We start from the raw sequence: 25,003 nt of genomic DNA on the forward strand, positions 1-25,003 counted from the left end.
CCCTTTGGCAGTTGTATATTCAGATTCGATGATGATAAGAGAAAGGATCACCTCACTAAAAAGCAGCAACCTCCAAAGTAAAATGAGGCTACACCCTGCAGTGGTTTAGACTCAAAGAAATAGTGCAGGTTTGAAGCACATGCCCCAGTTGTCCCTGCTTCACTTTACAACATGGTATTTCTCTGCATGGAAAAGATGCCAGAAATTAAAGCACTAGCTGTGCTCAGGAGGCACACCAATGTCAAGACAGACTTAGGAGCATATCAGTATCCAAATCAACATTTAGTCTTTCAGATCACATACAATGGAAGTGTTCAGTCTGAGGAACAAAATTAGTCCAAGTGAAAACCTCAAAATGCATTGAGTGTAGATGTAAGGACCCCAGTATGAACTTCATCACTCCAGCAATCCTTTTCTGTTGCACTGTTCAACTTCAGCAGGCACACATATTGGACCACCAGCAACAGGGTCAAGACAGCAAAATTGTTACCTAATTAATTAATTAGCAAAACTAATTACCCAGTCAAACCTATGATCATGCAGTTAAAAATGTACTTTCTAAAATTCTAACCAGCAACTGACATTTTATAACTATAAATTTATTACTAAGCAAATATGTTATGGCTGTACTAGAAATGTTCAGGACTGAAATGTAAAATGAAAACAATGACATCTTTAATTAGAGTGGGAAGGCCCATAAAATTAAGAGATTCACTTATATAGCAACTCTGCAGATGAACATTCAATGAAATTAGTCAAAACACATTTAAAATCTCTCATTACAAAACTCTTTAATCCCCAGAGCTTCCCACATTAAGGCTTTGGCTTCAAACATTTCAAAGCTGTAGCATGTTAAATTCCAATTACCTCATAAAAGGTAGGCAGTGTGCGTACAAAAGATACTTGCAACAATAGATTGCATTATGGGGTGTCTCAAAGCTCATTATAAAACAGTTACTACAGTGGACTGTGCCTGATAACTCACCACATTTTTTCTTCATTTAAATTTATTTAGAAATTGATCTTGGTTTGTAAGCAAATTTAGAGAATCCTAATGCACTTCTAATAATGCCCATGGGAAAGATGAATAATGTTCATCTACATGTTCCACAGACAGCATTCCCCATTGTAGAAATGCGACTTCTATGAAGTCAATTAATTATTTTCTATAAAAATAAACAGGGGCTTTCTTCACATTACCGATAATCCAAACTCATGTAGCTGAAAATATGTGAATTTGAGCAAAGGGATGCAAATCTTCTTTGAAGTGTACATTTCATTAACATCTATCTAAATCATAGAACAGTGTACCTCAAAAAAAAAAAAAAAAAAAGCATTTTTTTGAAAAATGTATTCTGTGTCTTATTAACAATGAAGGACACTTTCTTATTAATCAAGAGGAAATGCTGCCAAGCAAACACTACCTCTTCATATCTCTAATTTTTGCTGAACTAGGAAAGGCTATTTTTCTATTTGAAACATCTTTAAAGGTATTACCTGCACTGCAAATTTCAGTGAGGCATACAGACTCCAAGCTACCTTAAGATAATATAGCCACAGAAGCACAGCACTGCTATTGGGTCAGCCCAAGAGGCCATGAGGACTACTGTTCTGACTCAAACCATGGCAGCTGTCAACACCTATGAAAAACTACCAGACCACTACAAGTGCTATGACACCTTTCCAACTTCCCTTGTTTCCAACTAGTTGTGACTCTAGGTCTTCTGAGGTAAAAGATATATAACCTCTGCAGAGCCCCACATCATGTGATGCTCTCACTAGAGTGTTATGGCTGCCTGAACTAACAGGTGTATACCTGGAGTAGGTAACTCCACTATTTGCCTCTCTGTTTCTTGCCAGCATATTTCTGATCTTCTTTCTTCTCTGTATTTTTTCAAAGCTATGCAGCGGATGGATTCCTCAAAAGATCAGTGGACTGAAAAAAAAGCTTTTGTTGCAGGTCTCAGTCAGTACTTAATGACAGCTTACTTAACAGTAGCTTCTTTTTCCATGGTCTGCTGTCCTGGCTGTAAGAACTAGGCAATAATAAAACTTTTCTCTGACTCAGCAGCAAGAGTCCCTTTTGCCCTCTACATATCCTTGACTTTATTTCAACAAGCGAATTCACTAGAAAATTGGCATACAATGGATTTGAAAATATTTTTCACAGGAATGAAACCAGTTCTGCTTAGTCTGTAAATATCTCAGAACCTTCCTCCCCAAAAATTCTTTTTAAAAGTAGTTTTGATAATGTGCCTTTTCTGTGGAGGTCACAAATGGTATTTTTGACGTCACCTTTGCCCAGTCTGAGAAAGTTTAAAGCAGAAGGTACCACCAAAACACAGGATTTGGCTGACTGCGTTTCTGCCCTGTTAGCCCTGTGCTGATGCTAATAGTTCACAGCATGCTGCAGCAGATCTGGATTACACACAGAACATTGTCTGAACCTTTTTAATGAACTCTCACTGGCTCAAAGGTTGCCTGAAAAAGGATTTGGGTCAAGAGTGAGAAAGGACAGTGGAGGGCAATGCAAGCTGGTGAGCAGGCAGTGTGCTGTGGGATGGATCGGATGCCTGGGTTTAAGGAGTACAGAGTATAGGTAAGGCTGTAGCAGTTAAGGGTGTGACAAAACACAGGGCTGCTTCAGGGCATTTAAGGGAAGGGTGGCAACAGCTGTTTATCCATACTGTGGAGATTTTAAATGCTACAACTACCAAATCCTAAAGACTATAATCAATATGCCTGGGCATAATCACATGGAGTAAATCTTTCTTATAGAAAATGTGTTAAAAGCAAAACTCCTATAGGAAACAAAGGAATGGGAGAGGAGGTGTGCGGAGAGGGCGGATCAGTGTAAGTGAAGTTCTGATAGGCTAAGCCCATAGTGAGACATGCCACCAACAGACAAAGATGCATCTCTGGATTTCACACACCAGTAAGAATTCCAGATGTGTCACAGCCAGCACGGGGATGATTAGGGGATTGGAGCACGTGCCTTATGAGGAGAGGCTGAGGGATCTGGGGCTTTTTCATCTGGAGAAGAGACGACTTAGAGGAGATTTAATAAATGTTTATAAATATCTGAGGGCTGGGTGTCAAGAGGGAGGGGACAGGCTGTTCTTACTTGCTCCCTGTGACAGGACAAGGAGCAATGGATGTAAGCTGCAGCACAGGAGGTTCCACCTCAACACAAGGGGAAACTTCTTTACTGGAAGTGTCACAGACCTCTGGAACAGGCTCCCCAGGGTCGTTGTGGAGTCTCCTTCTCTGGAGACTTTCAAGGCTCGTCTGTATGCATTCCTCTGTGACCTGAGCTAGATTGTATGGTCCTGCTCTGGCAGGGGGGTTGGACTCAATGATCTCTTTGGGTCCCTTCCAAACCCTGACATCCTGTGATCCTGTAATCTATAATTCCTGTAACAGCACTGGGCTATAAAGGTATCATTTTCTATTAGCCTAAAGTAATGGCAGAACATGTAAGTCACATTCTCATTTTGGAACCTTGTCCCACTAAATCGGCAATATGCTCAGGAAGTGTTTGTATCGGGATATGAGAGCATTATTCGTAACATTCTCATTACTGCTGAAGACACATCAGGATATGGACTTGAAGTGTTTGAAAGAGAATTAATTAAAATCAATATTTTATCTAGATGGCAAAATAAACTCTATTTGCGTGCTGCTGAGGAAACCACAAGCACAGCTAAACATATAAAGATGTCTATAAATATCTGAGGGGTGAGTGTCAAGTGGAGGGGGCCAATCTCTTTTCAGTGGTGCACAGTAATAAGACAAGGACCAATGGATACAAACTTGAACATAAAAGGTTTCACCTCAACATGAGGAGAAACTTCTTTACAGTGAGAGTAACAGAGCACTGGAACAGGCTTCCCAGAGAGGTTGTGGTGTCTCCTTCTCTGGAGACATTCCAAACCTGTCGATACACTCCTGTGCAAACTACCTTAGGTGATCCTGCCTTAGGCAGGACTAGATGATCTGTGGGGGTCCCTTCCAACCTCTAACACTCTGTGATTCTGTGATTTGCTCTTTGCTGGTGTTCTTGGAAAGGAAGTGTGTTTACAGTTTACATTTCATTTTCATATTAGTGTTATGTGGGCTGTTCAATGACAATGCCTGTTGTTAGGGAGGGGAAGAAAAAATCAGTCAATTTTGTGTTAATTACAGCGATTGCATTTTTCTGTGAAACAAAACTGAAGTCCTTGAAAATATGAAATGAGAAAACGATGACAACCCATTATGCTAATTTGGGCTTAATAGTGCTCACTCACCTGGAGTGCAGGACATTCACTTTCATTTAATATAAGCCAGGGAAGCTAAGCTTGGTTTTCTGCATTCCACTTAACCACTAGCTGCTCCTAATGCCTTTTTATCTTTCCATGTATGTCATCCTAAACCACAGAACTTTTTGTTCTATGAAAAGTTCATTAAAGCTAATGCATTTCACAAGAAGACTTAATTCAAAAGAATTTGTTTCCATATGCACAAAACATTTCACCATGAACAAAGCAAAAAAAAGAAACTTCAGATGGTTATACTTACAGAACTGTCAGACCTAGGAAAAATATACCTGACTCCTACGTCAAGGGAACTTGAGCCCTATACCACCACTATCCAGGATGCAACGTTTTTCTTCAATGAAAAAAGGAATGGAAATTCTGCACTTTCTTGCAGATTGCAGCTTGTAGAGTGTTGCTCTGTAAGTCTGTGTAGATATAACTGGAGAGACCTTTCTACTCTGAGAATAGTCTTTGTCCCTTCTGCAAAAAGATACATTTGCAAACAATCATTTTGATTCCAAATAGATTTTCATTTCTAGTCACGAACAATCAGAACAAAAAAACTTCCTGTGTTCACTGGGGAACATATCTTTGCAAAATTAACCTCATGTCCTGTAAACAATTGTCTTCGTGTGTGTACAAGAGTAGGATTTATTATTTAGCTATTTGCCATTCATTCGCATGCATTAAAAGTTTTTCTTCTGTCCCAGGGGCAAGAATGTCACATCATTTAGGTAGCCAATGCACATAATGCAACAAATGGCAAAAACGAAGGAAGAACTCATGAAAAACAAAAGGCTAAACATTCTTTGGCAAATGCTTAGAAATAATGAAAGCTCTGAGAACAGAAGAAGGATGTTACAGTCTCCTCAATGTGTTTATAACTAGCAATTTCACAAGCTCCCCATGAGTCCATTGGGGAGGAAATGGCGATGTATGAGCAACCATAAAATGTTACAGGGTAGCCAGACTGAAATAGATACCATGACCTCAGTCACAGCAGACAGAATTTCTGCACTCTTCTGTTGTTTTTGTTATCTGAGCTATCCTAGCTCTTAAATGTGCCATTCCTTCAGAAAAAGCAGTTGACATTTAGCTGCAGAGGTCTGTGACTAGGAACAAACAAAAAAATCAGATAAGAATGTACAACAACTGTACTATATCAGACCAAAAGACCACCTAGTTCAGTACTGTAGCCCTGAAAGCAGATGTAATGCATCAACAGAGACCCCAGTATGCAAGGGATGGTAGTCTGGAGACAAATGGGGTTAAATGAAGGACTCGCTGAATCTGTGAAAGTTTTATTCTAATTATGGCAGAGAAAACATTTCAGAGAATGCCAAACAGAGCATAATGATGCTTTGTTCTCACTGAAAGTTTAAAGAAAGTGGGACTGTAAATTTTTGTATCAAATTTAAGATGCAAGAGATGTGAGGTTTCATGGTAAACACATATAGAAATAAAACTCCGGAGTTTAAACTCCACAAATAAAATCCCTGAGTTTTTAACATCACCCTTTATATACTGATATGTGCTAATAAGGTCTCTCCAAACTTTCTTTTTATTTCCAGATTTGAGAAAGTTTGTATTCACAGATGGCCCAGTGAAATGGAGATTGATATTTTAGAGTTAGAAATAATGGAACCGTCTTCATCTCACTACAAAATTTCAGGGTTTACAATACCCTATCCATATTAAAATTAGTATGTGTTGAAAATAAGTTAATTAGTGTTTGAGAGTTTAGATAGAAAAAGAGAAAGACTCAGCCACTAATTTGGGAGACATTTCCATATTGTTTTGTTTCATAAAAGACAAGAATAGAGTCACATCCTTGGAAGAAAATCATCAATGTATTTACAGAAACTCTATTAATTTCTCAGGCTTCTGCAGGCTTTAAAGTTGGAATTGTGATCATCAGAAAAGCTAGGTTGAAAAATAAAATCACTACCTAAACTCACATTCTCTTTAACACACTCATAGATTCATAGAATGCCAAGTTGGAAGGGCCCCCAAGGATCATCTGGTCCAACCCTTCCAAGTGATAATGTAGCTTAAATGAGTTGGCAAAGCACCCTGTCAAGCTGAGTCTTGAAACTGACCAATGTAGGGGAAGATTATTACTACTTCTCTTGGAAGATTATTACAATGTCTTACTGTTCTCGTGGTGAAAATTTTTCTTCTGGATTCTAATCACAATCTCCCCAGGAATAACTTGTACCCATTACTCCTTGTCCTTTCCATGTTACTCCTCATAAAAAGGGAGTCTCCATTGTCTTGGTAGCCACCCTTCATGTACTGGTATGTGGTAATAATTCTCCCCAAGGTCTTCTCTTCTCAAGGCTGAACAAACCCAGTTCTCTCAGCCTTTCCTCATATGACAGGTCTCCCAATCCTCTGATCATTGTCCTAGCCCTTCTCTGGACATTTTCCAGCCTGTCCACACCATTTTTGTACAGGGGGAATCAAAACTTGGCTCCAAAAAACAAAGTATCTCCACTAACATATTTTGAACTTACCTTTCTTAATAAAGACCTTTTAATCATAAAACACCTGTATTATTTAAAAAAAAATAAAAAAAGAGGCAAAATTACATGTTCAACGATCATTCTTACCTTTGGTAACAGACTCACAGAAACATTTAGGTTAGCAAAGACCCTCAGGATCACCAAGGCCAACTATTAACCCTACTCTACAAGGTTCATCCCAAACCATGTCCCCAAGCACCACATCCAAACGACCTTTAAACACATCCAGGGTTGGTGATTCAATCACCTCCCTGGCATGCACATTCCAATGCCTGACCACTCTTTCTATGAAAAAAATTTTCCTAATGTCCAGTCTAAACCTACCCAATCGCAGCTTGAAGCCATTCCCTCTTGTTTTATCACTAATTACCTGGGAGAAGAGACCAGCACCAGCCTCTCTACAATGTCCTTTCAGGTAGCTGTAGACAGCAATGAGGTCTCCCCTCAGCCTTCTCTTTTTCAAACTAAACAGCCCCAGCTCCTTCAGTTGCTCTTCATCACATTTATTCTCCAGGCCCTTCACCAGCTTTGCTGCCCTCCTCTGCACTTGCTCCAGCACATGTCATAGCAGTAGTCTATAAAGCTACAGACTTGTGTATATGCAGATTGGTCACACACAAGTTTGCTGCATCTGGCCTTTCAGAAAAAATATATGCCTGTGTGTATACACACACACACTTACAAATATGGAATATTTAAAGGAGTCATTTCAGTTCATTCTGATGATTCAGAGTTTTTGATATTATTGCTTGAACCTAAATATAATTGTGTGTAGGATGTGAACTTGGCTCTTCACTAATTTTCTGAGGTGAATAGGTGCTAGTACTCATTTCAGTAAGTCCAGGAAGATACAGTTTTCTAGAGGGTCAAAATCACACCATTTTAGGGCTTGCAAGCATCAGCTAAGTGTATAGAAATTTGAACATCTGCAGTAATTTGGTAGGTGCAAGTCCTTCACTTTGCAATTCAATATAACTAAGAGAGATCCAGTTCTTACAGAATACATTCCTTAAGTGCCTTAATAGTTGGAAGAAACAGCCAGTACATAAATATAATTTATTTTTTAAAACATGCTTAATACTTCAAGGACTCAAGGTTCTTATAAACAAAAGCTCTTACAGATTGGGTTAGACCTTCAAGACCTTTCATCCTTTAGAAAATTCATTCCATGAAAGTAAAATATATAAAAAGAGAAATCCAGAGAGCTACTGAGCAATTACAGGTCATGTTGATTTTAATGCCTCAGAGACATTCCATGTGTTTTTGGTTTTACAAGACAGTACAGTTGTACTACTTTGAGCAAATTCGTGAAGATAGAGAGCTTTGCAATACAGAGGAAAAAATGTTCAGTTTTTCTCTATATATCTTTCCAGTCTCTAAAAACTGATAGCCAGAAATTACAGTTTCACTTCAGAAAAATCAAAGGCTGAATAAAAGTAGCTGAATGCAAGACTCTACTCAAGTCAAAGGACTTGAGCTCAGCTCCCAAGCTACTTAGACATACAAATGTATAGTTAGCTGATCAAGACTGAAATGTTTCCATTATCTATAAACCTTGGACTATTTTTGATTCAATGAATAGGAGTTTTGCTCAAAAAGACATCTGAATAATGAAGCTGTTTCTAAGTTCAAGCAGCCAGTGTGTTGTGAGATGATGAGCCTTCCCCAATATCGGAAAGAGAGTGCAACAACCAGTTACTGCTGACAGCCTGTACAAGCAGCTCTGTAAACTGGAAAAGATAAAAAGATAAATAAATAAAACTATTTAAACACCCTTCTGAACAGACCTACTTAGAAGTTTGGAGGCAGCAGTGGTTTTAGTCGTCCTACTTGAAATGCCCCACAGATGCCTGATTTTCAGACCACAAATTTCAACTATTTTCTAACAACCACATTCAGATCACAGAATTTGTTTTCAGAAAACGGAGAAACACTTACTGGAGTAACAGGGAAATGTTCGTGTCATTTCACATTATATATTTGTCAGTAAGATGATAGTGAAGGCTTTAACAAGTATTAGAATAATTAGCTAAATGTCAAGAATTAAGTTGCTTAGTCTAGGAAAACTACATCCCATTAACAGCCTTGTGTTTCTTGGTGTGGAGATTTTGCAAGAAAGAAAATATGTCAGAAATATGTCACTTCCCATCTTCCTCCTCAGGGTTAAGACTTTTGCCTGTAACAAAGCTTCAAACATAGACAGGATAATTATTTGGATCCCTCCAAGCTACCCCAGGTGGGAGTAATCCCAGCATATCCTAATTCTCTTTTGCTTATACCGTTTTCCCCTTTTTCTTTTACCTAATCAAACAGATCACATGGTAGTAAAATGCCAAAGACTCCTGTAATTAACTGCATCCTTATTTATGCCATGTCTCCTCTCCTCTCCTCTATTACAGCAAACCCAAAATCAAATATGAGATATACCAAAACCTGAAGTTTGCTTCATTTGAAAAATCCAGCTCTTGTGGCTCTCCAATATGAAGACTCTGAAGACGATTACTTACATAGAATGACTTTTACCCTAGTTTGAATTTAAGCAATATATTTGAACAGAAGAGGCTGTTGCAAGTATCTTTGAAGTATTGGCTTTTTTTCCAAAATACTTTATGTCTCATATGAGAGGAAGTTTAAGTGCTGTTAAACATTTTGTTTATGGATTTATTTATGACAGGAAATACATTCTTCCTTAGGGAACTAAACTATTTTGAGACAGTTGAACAATGTTGCTGAACTTGTCCTCTTCAAACAGAAGGCCAAGTACAATCCTCCAGCATCCACCTCCCATCTAACTGTTCACTCAAATATAGCACAGTGTAATGACTCACTGTTTAGCACAGGATAATGACAACAGTTATGTGACAGAGTTTTCCAGCTGGTGCTTAAAACTGCAGACTTTTCTTCTAAGAAACGTGTATGTGAGAGGGAATACAGGAAGAATACAAGTAGAGAATTGCCATTAACAAATATCTTTTCCTCTTAGTCTTGCAGAAGAGACGCTGGCAGCTGCTTCCAAAAATCCCCTAACAGTGGATGCCAGATTACAGAGCCAGTTCTGCATAAAGGTTAGCATATCTACAGAATTACCCAGTAGGGCTGAGAAAGACACTCTTCTCCATGAGACACTTCACAGGCAGCTCTTCTGGAGCTCTGCGCAAGCCTCTGGTTGCAATCCAGGAACAGAGAAGAGAAGGACTACTGAGATGCTCTCCCTGGCAACATAAAAAAGCTTTGTGTCAAGGGGGCTTTTCCCTGCAGCAAACATAATCCTCCCAGCAAAATTATATTAAAGGAACATAATAACTAAGAGTTCAGGGAGAGGAAAGCTATGCCCTTTAAATTTATAACAGAAAGTATGCAGTATAAAATGGTGCAGTGCATCTTATCCCAAACTACTCATATCATAAGAGATAAGGGAGAGAGGAGAAGGAAGAAATGGAAAGAGGCCCTTCCTTGAATCTTTTTCTCCAGCCTGCATCATGGTGAAAGAACGAGGAAGCTACACTAGCACTGTCACTTGGCACATGAGTGCCTGAGTGCATTACCCAGGAGGATACATTACTTCTGCCCACTGGAGGGCTCCTGGAGATGTATCATCTCTTTCTTCCAGAGGAGGGTCAGATCAAAGGAGAAGTTGCCCCAAACCACAATTCATGATGCATTGTGGCCCCAGATAAACACTTAGACTAGGGTTATTTCACTGTTTGAATATGTGGAAGAGGGATATAAAAATATTTAAGAAAAGACATTAGTGATGTAACAGGGGTTGCAAAACAAAAATATTGACCAGTTTATAGAAGACAATGTCCATAACTGAGAGGACAATAATAAATAAATATGACTAGCACTGGACAGAAGAGTTTTAAAGCAGGAAGACCAAAAAGCAGGTGCAGACAGCTTGGTCACAGAAAGACAGGCAGATGCTGCAGGAATGGAGCACAGGGCTGCAGCTGCCTGATGGCATCTCAGCAGCTGGAAAAACAGATGCTCAGGTAGCAATCACCTCTACAGCTGAGAAAGGCAAGACATTTTCCCCCTCTTAATCCTGCTCAGAGGCCTCTAGGATCACCTGAGCCTATTAACTCAGTGAGGTGGCAATTCAAGCCTAGCAAGCATTTTCTGATCATGCCTATGTGGCTGGACTGCATAAAAGCCAATAAAGTGCTATTTTTATGTTCTTGGTGTATTACTGCTTATTTTCTGTGGGTCCTTGTAGGTTTGTGTATTATATAATTACTATCATTTAGTTTTTGTGTAATGTTTTCCATCTCCATTGCAGGAGGTAAGAAAAACAGTCTTGTAGTTGACAGTGGAAACCCAATTTTTCATTTTTATGTGTCAGGAATACACATTGAGCAAAAGAAGAGAACAGAAATCTAGGACATTAAAAAAAAAAAAAAAAAAAAAAAAAAAGGGCTAAAGAGAATCTCCATCCTCTACTGGGTGCAAGGGAAACACAGTGACCGAGGATGAGGAAAAGGCTGAGGTACTAAATGCCTTCTTTCCACAGTCTTCAACAGTGAGACCTGTTGCTTTCCAGGAAACCAGTCCCCCGAATTGAAGAACAGGGATGAGGGGCAGAATAAAACCCCCTATAATCCAAGGGGAAATGGCCAATGACCTACAGAGGCACACGTGTCTATGGGGCTGGGGGGATTCACTCAAGGGAGTGCCTTGAAGGCTGCTGGAGGTAGTGTTCACAAAGTGACTTTCCATCATTCATCAGCAGTCCTGACTAACTAGGGAGGTCTCACTTGACTGGAAATTAACAAATGTGACACCCATCTACAAGGGACAAAAGGAGGATCCAGGGAACTATAGACATATCAGCCTAAACTTGGCACCAGGGAACATTATGAAGCAGATCATCTTGGGTGGCATCATGCAGCACAGACAGGACAACCAAGTGATCAGCCCAGTCAGCATGGATTTATCAAAGGCAGGTCCTGCTTAACTAGCCTGATTTCCTTCTACAATGTGGTCACTCACTTAGTGGCTGAGGGAAAGGCTGTGGATATTGTCCACCTTGACTTTAGTAAAGCTTTTGACACGATTTCCCACAACATTCTCCTGGAGAAGCTGGCTGCTTTTGGCATAGCTGGCATACTCTTTACTGGATAAAAAACGGACTTGATGTCTGGGCCCAAAAAGTGGTGGTGAACAGAGTTAAATCCAGGTGGTGGCTGGCCACAGGAGGTGTTCCCCAGGGCTCAGTATTGGGGTTGGTTCTCTTTAATATCTTTCTCAATGATCTTGATGAAGGGATTGAGGGCACCCTCAGTAAGTTTACAAATGTTAGGCAGGAATGTTGACCTGCTTAAGGGTAGGAAGGTTCTGCAGAGGGATATGGACAGGCTGGATTAATGGGTTGAGACTAATGGTATGAATTTCAACAAGGTCAAGTACTGGGTCCTGCAATTGGGTCACATCAATCCCATGGAATGCTTAGGGCAGAGGGGCTGAGAAAGCTGACTAGCAGAGAAAGACCTGGGGGGCTTGCTTGACAGCCAGCAGAACATAAGCTCGCAGTATGCCCAGGTGGCCAAGAAAACCAACAGCATCCTGGCCTGTGTGAGAAAGTGATCTTTACCCCTGTACTCAGCACTGGTGAGGCTGCACCTCAAATACCACGTTCACTTTTGGGCCTCTCACTACAAGAAAAACATTGAGTTGCTGCAGTGTACCCAAAGAAGAGCAACAAAGCTAATGAAGGGTCTAAGAGCACAAATCTTATGAGGAGTGGCTGAGGTTGCTCACCATGGATCTACCCACTCACTACAACTACCTGAAAGCTATTTAAAAGATGTGTAGATGTGGTGCTAAGTGACATAGTTTAGTGGTGAGCTTGACAGTCCTAACAGTTGGACTTGGTGAACTTAAAGGGCTTTTCCAATTTTAATGATTATAAGATTCTATGCCTTAGGAAAAATTGAAGTTCAGCACTCAGCTACCCAGAGTTTCCTAGACCAGGGATAATTTTCAATTATATGGTTTTATACATGTTTTTTTTTTAATATAAATAAATAGCAGTTCTCACTTTCTAAAGATTTTTATCCATTTTTTCCTTTGCAAAGATGTAACAATGTTGACCTCCTGAAACTCCTGTGTACACCACAGACTTCATCATTGATTTACCTGTTGGATTGTGTTATGTTGTTGTTATTATTTCTTTTTTTCTGCCTGAATAAAGACTCAATGACAGTAATAAACCCAAAAAATCTCTGATGCAGCATGGAAGTTCTCCACTGACTGGTACAGTAAAAACACAATATGAAGTTTTGGCAGCCCCAAGCCCAGGCACAAAATCATATCATAGGCTATCTTCCACTTTAGATGACCAAGGATGTAGGATTTTTTTTCCATAAAGGACAAAACTTCAATACTTTATTCTACTTCTACTCTAAAATTGGGCTTTTTTTCCCAGGTGATTATCCTAGCAATTAATCTACTTACTGTTCTGGAGCAAGTTTTTCTTTGATCAGAAATTTACCAAAATCTGGTAAACTTGCCTGATGAGAATGTTGGAAGACTTCATGGAAGTTTTGGAAGTTGATCATTCAGTGTTCTTAGCCAAAAAGTGTTTTCCATGGGAAATTTTCAACCAGCTCTACTACTAGCCAGACATCTGGAGTATTACTTGGAGGTATTTGTGTCTGGAACAACTGCTGAACCGTGAGAATCAGACCAGTGAGAGATGTCACATCCTGATTTTAACCCTAGCCCCACAACCAGCTGCACGTCCTGTGGCCACAAATACCATGCAGGAATATAAAACCTGAAACCCTTGCTGGTTTTCCCTGTGCAGGTACCTATATCACCTGGAGAAGGAAATGAAAGTGTCTGCTAACTGTGAGACACTTGGACAAAGTAATGAGCTAGATAAGGTCATCATAGTAAGATTTTGTCTACCTTAGAGAACAGGACTTATGACTGAATTAGAGAGATGTTTCTATGCTCAGCTATATCCAAATACTGTGAGTCACAAAGAGTTGTGAACACAGAGTCACTGTGAACTAATGAACAATCAAAAAGTCCACAAGGTATCCTGGTCTCATGTCTGTGCTTTATCTTTGCAATGGAGACAAGTATAGACAGGTGCTTGTGCAAGTCCAAAGACAAAAACCTCAGTAATCCTCACACTACTAACTAGCCCCCTGCTCATCTTTCAGATCTCTTACTCCCAGCAATTGAAGAAATAATATCTTCATAACCTTCTAATTATCTCAACCTGCGCTTAGACTGGGTGAGCAATCTTGATACCTGTCCTGTAACTGCACGCACAGCAGGCTGACCCTTACATTGTGTGGGATCAAGCACTCATAGCTTTGAAAATCCACCTTTATCATGTACTGCAGACTTTATTCAAGTACCTGATTAAAACAAGAAATACACACCCCCTGAAAGCACAATCAAGCCTTTGGAAAGCTTCCTTCTTCAGCAGAATATACATCAATCTAATTTTTCAGACCAAACCTTTCCAAAAAGCAGCTGCAATGCACCCTTGAGGCACATCACACCCCAGTAACCCTTGGTATTGCCAGACATGAGCAGTAACAATGTCATACAGTGGGTGTAACATATGACTGGATGTAAAAACTCTTCAAAACAATTAAAGTTGCAAATAATGGATGTGATTTTGCTTTTTAAAAGCAAATTATAATTATTAAAATCAGACAAAAGGAAGCACTTGAGTGAAAAACACTGAAGAGTGGAGGAAAGTGAATATTCCCCTACAGTAGCATTACAAAACTTGCAATTTCTCAGCTGCCTGGGGAAATGTGCTTCAATACAGATCAGCTTTTTTCATTTCACATTTCCAAAGGCACTGAGCCAAACTGAGGTATGGCATCATGAACTTTCGTCAAGTCCAGGGAACCATCACCAGAGCTGACTTTGGCTCACAATCTCACAAACATGCTCCCAAAAAAAAGTGCCAAGCTTCCTCCTGAGACGTGCATCTCTGAATGCACCCCAAAGGTGCTGTGCTGCCCTAATGCTAGCAAACCTGTGAAACTAAGAACTCTTGCACTGGCTGACTGGTCATTTTTAGGAAAATAAAAAGTCTCTTACTGCAAGTTTTTTCTTTTCTGGGACTGTTCCTGATTTTTTTGTTTGTTTGCTTTGTTTAAGAGAAGAAAATTTCTAATTTTCAGTTACACAGCCTGAAATAGGATATTATATTATATACCTTCCAGAGTCTGATGTAGGCATTAGGTAAAGGCGAAGTTGCTAGGAGACAGAGGGAGCAAGGAGCACTGCTGTAGCACAGCAGCTTTCACACAGGGCTGATGAGAATGCCTGCATCAGCAGTCAGCCTTTCACAATTTAAAACAAACCAGACAACATTCTACTGCTTACATAAACATGAACTACCAAATTGCTATAAAATAAGAATGTCACTTTGAATTAAAAGCAAGGCAAGAAACGCTGAAAAGGATCACACAGACAACACTTGCTCATCTACTCTCCCTCATTCTATATTTGGGGATGGCCCTTTCATTTAGACTCTAAAAAAAGCGTATGTTCAAGCAAATATTGGCGCTTTCACTCTACTTATGTTCTGGGCCCAAGTGCCATACTACTGTAATGCAAAGGGGAATACTTAGTGAGCTGGCAGAGGATGCTATGCACACTGAAATTCATGACCTGTTTCCAGGTTATTCAGAAAAGAGTGTCACTCTCACTGTGGACATGAACCATCCACAGAGCCCTTTTTTCTCTTCTGTATCCTTAGCCATGAGGCAGAGTTCATGCTTATTAAAATTTACCACTTGGCAAGCAGAAATCAGAGGTTTATCAAACTCAAGGTTTCACTGTTCCAGTCATCATGATCACGTGTATTTAAATAGACAGCACAAAAGAAATTAATGTGGCTTCCTGGCTACAAAACCACACAGCTTAGACATGTTACAGAAATGTTCCTATTTGTAAAACACTGTCACCTATCCATGGGAAGCTAAAATATAGAAAGCCTAAATGACATCTAAAATTCAAATGGAAATGCTGTGACCAAAGAAAGATTTGAACGTGTGTTTCAGTCCATCTCCTTTCAGAGAGTTTGACCATCCTTCTGAGGCCTCATTAACTTGTTCACCCTTGAGGTAGGATTCTTCTGACAAATATTCATTCAAATGTTTCACTATAAAGTAGGCACTGAAAGCATATCAGATGAATATAGGCTAAAATAGCTTTACCCTCTTTAAAGAGGGACTAACAAGTTTAAATGTAGCTGTTCACACTGTTAGTGTTTGAAATTAGATGAAGTTAATCCCGCCCTTCACATGAAATGGTCCCTCTGTCATGCTGTTCTTTCCCTAGCTAATAGATAAAGACCAGCTTCTGTGTTGATAGTGCTGCCTGAGTGCAGCTTTGCAGCTTATATTATACGTGTATATATATATGTGCATATATATATATATACACACACACACTTATACTATAAAACAGGTTTGGCAACACACATCTGAAATTCAGAAACTTTAAATTCATCAAGCTCTCTGTTTTGATGATAAAGAAACAACTGAGCCAAGGACCAGACTATGTGGTTTGCAAACACAGGTCCTATCTACTTCACAAATAAATCAAATTGAAGCCAAAATCAGCTAGAAATATTCTGTACTACTCTAGATTATTTCGTGAACTAGTCATTAGCAGGTGAGCAAACAGAAACTGAGGATAGGTATTTGCCTCACTTTGCAGTTATGGTATTTGCAGGCCTAATTATAATTTCATTGTAAAATATAATTTCAAAGATACCTGACATTTCTTTGCTGTGGAGGAACATAATTTAAACATGCTTTGAATTACTCTGGTGTGGCTCAGTCTTTTTTATGACAGGAACACCTGTCAACAACAAATCTATGTAACTGTAGTTACTTTCAGCAGCTTCATGTAAATTGTTTACTTTTCCTCTGTGTGTACCCAGTTCTGTATCCCTTTGCAACCCTATTAGGGCCACCCTCATACACAGTAACAATAAGCAGATCACCTTTGAGAATAACTTCTTGGGTCATCTCATTAGTCAAAATGCAGTATGCTCTGCCAGAGCAAACCTTTTAACAATAAACTGAAAAGGAAGCCTGTCTGTTTCTTTGGGACATACACTGCACGCTAATTAATTAGGTAAGATTTGAAGCATGATAAAAAGTGATGGCACCAATAATTTCCTGTGGATTTTATTACATCAAATGAGATCTTCATTGCGACCTTTATCTCTAAAGGTCAATGCTCTCGAGAATTCTTCTTGCAACATTATCTTTAGCTATTAAAATTAATGTACTACTTTATCTAAAAATGTAGCAAAATATGAAGCATATCCTAAATTCAGATAGCACTCACTTAAAAGTAGGAAGCAAGTTTAAATCAATATTTTCAAACTACAGTCATAGGGCACTACATATAATTAGTTGTACAGAACAGAAATTAGACAGTGTTTCTGGAGTAAAAAACTGTACCACTGAAAGGATAAAAATTTATATCCAATCCTGCATGCAGTGTCTCAGCCAAAAGCCCTTCTTGTGTACTAAATCCTTAGCTCATGATCAAGTAATGGGATTTTGACTCAAATAGAACTGAGTTTGAAAAAAAATTCATAGAGGCACCTGAAACCTTCTCCATCACTCACAGGAGAGTGATCAGCTCACTTTCTGTTACAAGTATTTCTTTTGAAAAGAGGAGACTATGTTACAACACTGAGGATAGGACTTGTGGAGCCTGCCACAATCTCTCTCTCTGCAAAACATTTTTTCATTAGCCTGCAAACCATGGGCTATTCACGCAGGGATAAGGAGTGCAGGTCTCCATTCTGCTTGTGCATTTCTGCTGCTTTTGGCTCTGCTGGAAGCGTCAAACGCCTGAGTACCTGCCAGCTGCACACCACAGTGCTCTCATCAGCACACTGTGAGCTCTGACTCAGGGGCTGGGAGCATGATCTGGATATAAACCAAACCTGCTTCATACACCTTTGTCACCACCCTGAGGTCCATCATTGCTTACTAGACACACGAGCATTGCTCTAAGGGGCAGGTTCTTCATAAAATGTACATGGTTGTACAAAAAGGTGGTTTAGTGATCACTGCAATGAATACTTTCAAATTATAACCATGTACATAGATAACAAAGTGAAACTGATTGTCTGCTAATGCACTTTATAAGTGAAAATCTTATTCTATTTTTATCCTAGCCTATTTTTTTTACACATCCTTATTTTTTCATTCCTTCATTTACCTTTTCTTATGAGACTCTTAAGTGTAATTTAATTTATCTGCTACTATCACAGGAATGAACTTCTCAAGCAGCATGAAAAGCAAATATTTGCATTCTGTTGAATTCAGTTCTGAGATAACAACAAAATTAGTTTAGAAAACACATGTATTCCATAAACTATAATCATGAAGTTAGCCATATCTAACTGAGTAATCACCAGATAAAAAGCACCAAATTTTGTAACTGCAGTTAGAATTCCCTAGAGTTGAAATGTCTGCAACCAGGACAACTCAAACAGATTCATAATGACTGTGTCTAAAAAACAGGTTGCCCCCTAAGTAATTCGCCCCTTAAACATACATTGTATCAGTTATGCTCCATGAACCCGGGGAATAATTTCTGAACTCAGTTTCCAGTGCTGACATCAGAAACCTTAAACAAGAAATATGCCACTGGAAAAGAAATCCCCTGAAAACACTAAGGAGACTTTAGGCAATCCTGCTCTGGCAGGGCGGTTGGACTAGATGATCAGCATGGGTTTACCAAGGGCAAATCCTGCCTGACAAACCTGGTGGCCTTCTATGACAAGGTCACAACATTAATAGATGAGGGGCGAGGAACTGATGTCATTTACCTGGACCTGAGCAAAGCCTTCAACACTGTCCTGCACCACATCCTGGTCTCCAAACTGGTGACACATGGGTTTGATGGGTGGACCACGAGATGGATAAAGAACTGGCTTGATGGCTGCACCCAAAGAGTAGCTGTCAATGGCTCCATGTCCCAGTGGAGGCCAGTGACAAGCAGAGTCCCTCAGGGATCAGTCCTGGGACCAGTCTTGTTCAACACCTTTGTTGGTGACATGGACAGTGGCATTGAGTGCACCCTCAGCAAGTTTGCTGATGACACCAAACTGTGTGGTGCAGCAGACATGCTGGAGGGAAGGGATGCCATCCAGAGGGACCTGGACAGGCTGGAGAGGTGGGCACAAGCCAACCTCATGAGGTTCAACAAGACCAAGTGCAGGGTCCTGCATCCGGGTCGAGGCAATCCCAAGCACAAATCCAGGCTGGGCAGTGACTGGGTGGAAAGCAGCCCTGAGGAGAGGGACATGAGGATGCTGGTGGACAAGAAGCTCAACACGAGCTGTCAATGTGCACTTGCAGCCCAGAAAGCCAACCAGATCCTGAGCTGCAGCAAGAGAAGCGTGGCCAGCAGGTCAAGGGAGGTGATTCTCCCCCTCTACTCAGCTCTGGTGAGACCCCACCTGGAGTACTGCATCCAGTTCTGGAGCCCCTATTCCAAGAGGGATATGGACATGCTGGAACGTGTCCAGAGAAGGGCCACCAGGATGATCAGAGGGCTGGAGCACCTCTCCTATGAGGACAGACTGAAAGAGTTGGGGCTGTTCAGTCTGGAAAAAAGAAGGCTCTGAGGTGACCTTCTTGTGGCCTTCCAGTATCTGAAGGAGGCCTACAAGAAAGCTGGGGAGGGACTTTTTAGGATGTCAGGTAGTGATAGGACTAGGGGGAATAGAATAAAGCTGGAAGTAGGGAGATTCAGGCTGGAAGTGAGGAAAAAGTTCTTCAGCATGAGAGTGGTGAGAGCCTGGAATGGATTGTCCAGGGAGGTGGTTGAGGCCCCATCCTTGGAGGTGTTTAAGGCCAGGCTGGATGAGGCTCTGGCCAGCCTGATGTAATGTGAGGTGTCCCTGCCCATGGCAGGGGGGTTGGAACTAGATGATCCTTGTGGTCCCTTCCAACCCTGACTGATTCTATGATTCTATCTTCCGAGATCTCTTCCAGCCCCTAACATTCTGTGATTCTGTGATTTTGCTTCTTACTAGAAAACACAATCAGAACAGAATAACTATGAAACAACTAACAGAAACTGAACTTCAAGTAACTATGGTGTCATGTATTATATGAAATGGCTGAGAATTATTTCTATTTAATCAAAGTTTATCACCCAGGTTGCTTGGGGCTTTTTGAGGGGGAGGGCATGAGGGGAGTAGGTGGGGGAGGGGAGAGGGGGCTGTGCAGGGAGGTGGAGAAAAAATAACATTTGTTTAGTCCTGAAGATCAGAAATTATCTTATTTTTAGGGATTATTTTTTGAGAAATTGTTTAGGATTTAGTGAAGTAGCTGTCTTACTTTTTCTACTTTTTCAAAATAGCTACTAGGTGATCCTGAAAAATAAAGACAGAGTTCAGTCACAGCAACTCATGAAACTCACCTAAGATATCAAATGCTGGCCATGAGAAAAACTGCCCTCTGATTTCAAGCTCTTTTCAAATATCCAAATATCCAATACCAATATTCAAATATCCATATACTCAATACATAATTACATTATGTCAGCATTCTACATTCAACACACTTGGCAAGGACTACAGTAATGTGATATGTGTTTGTTAGCATGACTCATGAATAAGAATTAAGGTCAAAATACTGTACTTGTTTTGCTATCCCTATCAACAGGACCAGCTCCAAGTAACCACATCACAGAACAATTTAATTCACTGTTTAGAAGTCAGGCCACTTATAAATGTCTTATAGCCTACACTGTGTACTTTGTACCTAATGTTAATGAATATTTAAATAATAGCGAAGCTTAACTGTAAAATGTGTCTCTAAAATGCAGTAAATGTAACTATAAAATGCAGTTAAGTCTCCTTATTAATGGTTCTGAGTTGAGTTCATGGCAACTGTTACACACACCTAGAGGTACCTTGAACTTCAGGTAGATTCTAGAATGACTGCTAGAGTTCCCATTTTGGTTCATAAATTATGAAGAGAATTGAATCATAGAATGCTTTAGGTTGGAAGGGACCTTGAAAGGTCACCCAGTCCAATCCCCCCACCTCTAGTGAGCAGGGACATCATTAACTAGATCAGGTTTCTCAGAGCCCTGTCTAACCTGACCTTACATGTTTCCAGGAACGGGGCATCTATCACCTCTGGGCAACCAGTTTCTGTGCCTCACCACCTTCACAGGGAATAATTTCTTCCTAATGTCTAATCTAAAACTAGCTTCTTCCAGTTCGAACCCATTACTTCTCATGCCTTTGTGAAAAGTCCCTCTCCAGCTATCCTGTAAATCCCCTTCAAATACTGGAAGGCTGCTATAAGGCATCCCCAGAGACTTTTCTTCTCTAAGCTGAATAACCCCAACTCTCTCAGCCTGACTTCAAAGGAAAGGAGCTCCAGCTCTCTGGTAACTTTTGTGGACCCCCTTTGGACCCACTCTAACAGTTCCATGTCCTCCTTCTGTTGGGGGCTCCAGAGTGTGACACAAGCAGTACTCCTTTATATGCAGCAAGGCAGTTTTTAACCACGACATTCACTGACATAACCACCAAGAAAAACTGTATGTTCTTTGCTATTTGTAGGAGGACTCATCTGACAGAGTGTAGAAGCTTACAGTGCAAACATTCACATTTAGGTTAAGTCCATAGACTTCTCCCTTATAGACAACTCAGAAAGTACACATTTTTAGGACATGATTCATCTCATCCTAGAGTAGACACCTAAACTAAGAGAAATTAAAGGAGACTTCTCCAAAAGTCCTTATTCCTGTAGTTTTACAGGGTAGATACCCATATGAGAGGGATCCTAACCTTAAAATCTTTAAAATCAAACCAAGATGTCAATTTGAAAGGGAAGGTTTTCCAAACACAGTTTACCAGGTTACATCTTTTATAGGTTTCCTTATGCAGCCACTGAAGCCATGAGGAATTTTCTGAAAAATAGTAAGTGGTAATGAAAAGAGTCACAAACTGTGACTCTCAGAGCAAAACACACACATTGAAAATTTCCCCAGGATTCCACCAATCACTCAAAAGAAAGTGAAAAGACAGAAGACAGCTATCCAGGCCTGTGATAGTATAGACAGAATCTACTAACCAGCTATAGTGATTGGAAAAATAGAGAAATCCTCAAACAATCTAGAAAATTTAATAGGATTAGATTAACAGTTGTTATATCTAACAGCCTTATATCTAAATTGAAAACATTATTCTTCTGGTATATTTAATGCTTATTCTGGATTTGATGAATGTCGACAGGAAACTTTCCAAAAATGTTCTTCAAGATCAATAGTCTAAGAATTTTGTGGTTTTTCTTTCACAAAGTTATTCTTTTCGACATTTTTCAATAATCAAATCAATATTTTGAAAAGCCCAAATCACTAAGAATTCAACATATTTTCATTTTGATACTGTGTTGCTTTATTTCATGATATATCTACTTTGGTTGCTTTGTATTCACACTCTTCTTTCTGAGTCGAACAATTAATTTGGATTAAATCTCTCTTGATTCATGATACATAAAGAGTTCAAGGAATATAATTCAATATATGAGCTAACACAGACAGAGAAGAGCTGGAACTCCTAAGTATGCAATTTTTGTTGCCTAAGGAGCATCACAACAACCTCCTAGAATACATTTTCTAAAATCTTACTTCCTTACTGTCAAGTTTTAAACTTTCAAAAGCCTTTCAATTTTGGGGACAGACAAAAAAAAAAAAAAAAAAAAAAGAAGGCATCACTTTGGCTTCTAATCTTATTTTTTAGCAAACATAAGGAAGCGCAGTTTACGTAGTGTATTTAAACCATGCTGTAAATCATTCCTTGAGAAATCTGTCAGCCTTCTCATCCAGCTACATATGGCTTTTGTTATAGGTTTTAAAGAGTGTTGAATAATTGTTCTACACAATACCCCCATTTTCTTTGAAAACAAAAGGTCTGTAGTATGGGAAGAACAATTTAATCAGAAGCAGGAGCAAGTACATAATGAGAACAATGTGTAATTTGACCCTTGAATAGGAAAGGCACGTATGTATCTCCATGGTGTTTTTTCTTCTGCTGAATCTCCATCTTCTGCGTAAACATTACCACTTCCAAATGCCAGCAGCTACAAGGTTGGTATAAGATCAAGAGAATCAGAACAGCAGTGGAACTTTAAAATGGTACAAAAGGATATGTGGTTCTCTACCTCCTGTTACCTCATGTACCGATCTAGGCAAAGGAACTGGAGTAGCGTGGGAAGGAAGCACATTAACACTGAAAAAAGAGTAGACAGCCTACACATTCTTTCATACAGGTCAGTGACTATTTAGAAAAGAGGCATGTGGCCCATTGTCACAGAATTCTACAACAGCCTCTACACTAGTGTTGAAGTTCAGATCAGGTGTTTATTTCTGAATTTCCCTATTCCAATCACATTCTCTCTTTTGTAGCATGAGACAGTCCTGGATGGAGTGAATCATTTTCTTCTCATACTAAACTGAATTGGAAAAAGGGCTCCAGGACTGCATCTAATGGCCTCCAGCCACAAACAGGCATTAATGCATAAAACAAGGATACAGCTAGTCTGTGTGGTCTACTGTGCTTACTGAAGTAAGGCATAGCTCACATGATTGTTGATGGGCACCAATGAAATGCATGTCCATAAAAAAAGACTGTGTTACATTGATGTAATGAAATGGAATTAATCAGGTCCATGTATCACTGACCAGCTGAGAATAAAGAGCAAAAGGGTTACCTTAATAGGGCTCCCATCTGGAGTAAGGACCTCTTCTGAAAGCTCCATCATCTTCAGTGCCATCAGGGCAATGGCTTTAGCATGACTAAGGCTTTTCTTATGGAGCCCTGCTGCAACACAGTACGCATCACCTATTGTTTCCACCTGCAACAATCAGACAATCAAATATTAAAGTAAGATAATAAGAAGTTAACCTCACCATTACTTATCTGCAATCAAATAGTATTGCTTAAAATATGTGAGCAAAACAATCATAAAATAAGCAATTAAAAAACTGAGTATAATTACTTGAGATTGCAAACAGGTGCAGTCAAAACCTGACATGCAATTGCATAGCAGTTCATCACCATTATAACCAAAGAAGACCACTACATCCAGAACAGTGTATGCCATCAGATGAGAGGTAACAACATTTCCCCACAGCAGTAATACAGAAAGCTCAATTTTGCTAAATCAGAAATTGTTTGCTGCTTTGTTTGACCCTATCCTGTCTCAGTCTGCTGTTTGGGTACATGATTAAAATTCATAATTATTTGCTCTGCTAGGGGAAGTGTATCAAGAAGAGAATTAGAAAAAGCAAAACATCACCGTAGAACACACCAAAGAGTCTGTTAACTTCTCATTAGCAGGCAGCTTTCCCTGCTATAGGGATAATTTACAAATAGATGCTCTTGCTACAGACTTGACTGCGCTTGTCTCTGTTATTTTCAGGTAAGTATTTTTGCCTCTCTACTATGCAGGCTTCCTGACTGTGAATTCCCTACCTTCAGGCATCAAGTTCAACAGACTGATCCCTCTGGTCTCTTCAAACAGTTCTTACCTCTCTCTTATCCTTGATTTTCTTTAAAGAAAGTTGTCCCTCAGGAGGAAGCAGGTGTAAAAAGAAATTACAGAAGTCCTCTGGCAATAAAGGCAGCCTGAGAAACAAAACCCTCAAGTTCTGCATCTTTATTGACAGCATTGTGTTTTGCAGTCTGCTTGCACATTTCATCTCCAACATGCTCTGGACACAATCCATCAACATGTGCCCAAACAGACTCAGCCCTCACTCAAAGATTAGTTTGTCTTTTGCTACATAACTAATATGGCTTTCACTCTGCCCACAACACTACAGGAATGCCGGAAAGGCTTCAGCAAAAACTAGGTGAGAAGAAAGCAGAAAATTGTAGAATCATTTAGGCTGGAAAAGACCTTCAAGATCATCAAGTCCACCACTAAGCCGTATCCCCAAGCACCACATCTTCATGGCTTTTAGGCACACCCATGGATGGTCATTCAGTCACCTCCCTGGGCAGCCTAATCCAATGGCTGACAACCCTTTCAGTGAAAAATGTTTTCCTAATGACCAGCCTAAACCTCCTCTGGTGCCACTCTACACCATTCCCTCTTGTTTCATCATTAGTTACTTGGGAGAAGAGATCAACACCCACCT

The 25,003-nt window shown here is 39.8% G+C and overlaps 1 protein-coding gene across 2 annotated transcripts in view; it reads right to left on the bottom strand.

Moving 5' to 3' along the window:
* Positions 1-25,003, bottom strand: part of GUCY1A2 (guanylate cyclase 1 soluble subunit alpha 2) — a 157,510-nt gene that overhangs the window by 24,773 nt on the left and 107,734 nt on the right. Inside the window, exons 6-7 of one of the 2 annotated variants that reach the window (XM_054385242.1) lie at positions 23,572-23,715; positions 17,638-17,654 (exon numbers count right to left, since the gene is read on the bottom strand). In XM_054385242.1, the coding sequence (XP_054241217.1) occupies positions 17,638-17,654; positions 23,572-23,715 (161 nt within the window). The remainder of the gene's footprint in view (positions 1-17,637; positions 17,655-23,571; positions 23,716-25,003) is intronic. The other variant, XM_054385249.1, reaches the window with a different exon arrangement.

The sequence above is a fragment of the Indicator indicator genome, chromosome 1 (assembly GCF_027791375.1).
Source record: "Indicator indicator isolate 239-I01 chromosome 1, UM_Iind_1.1, whole genome shotgun sequence".
Classification (NCBI taxonomy): Eukaryota; Metazoa; Chordata; class Aves; order Piciformes; family Indicatoridae; genus Indicator; species Indicator indicator.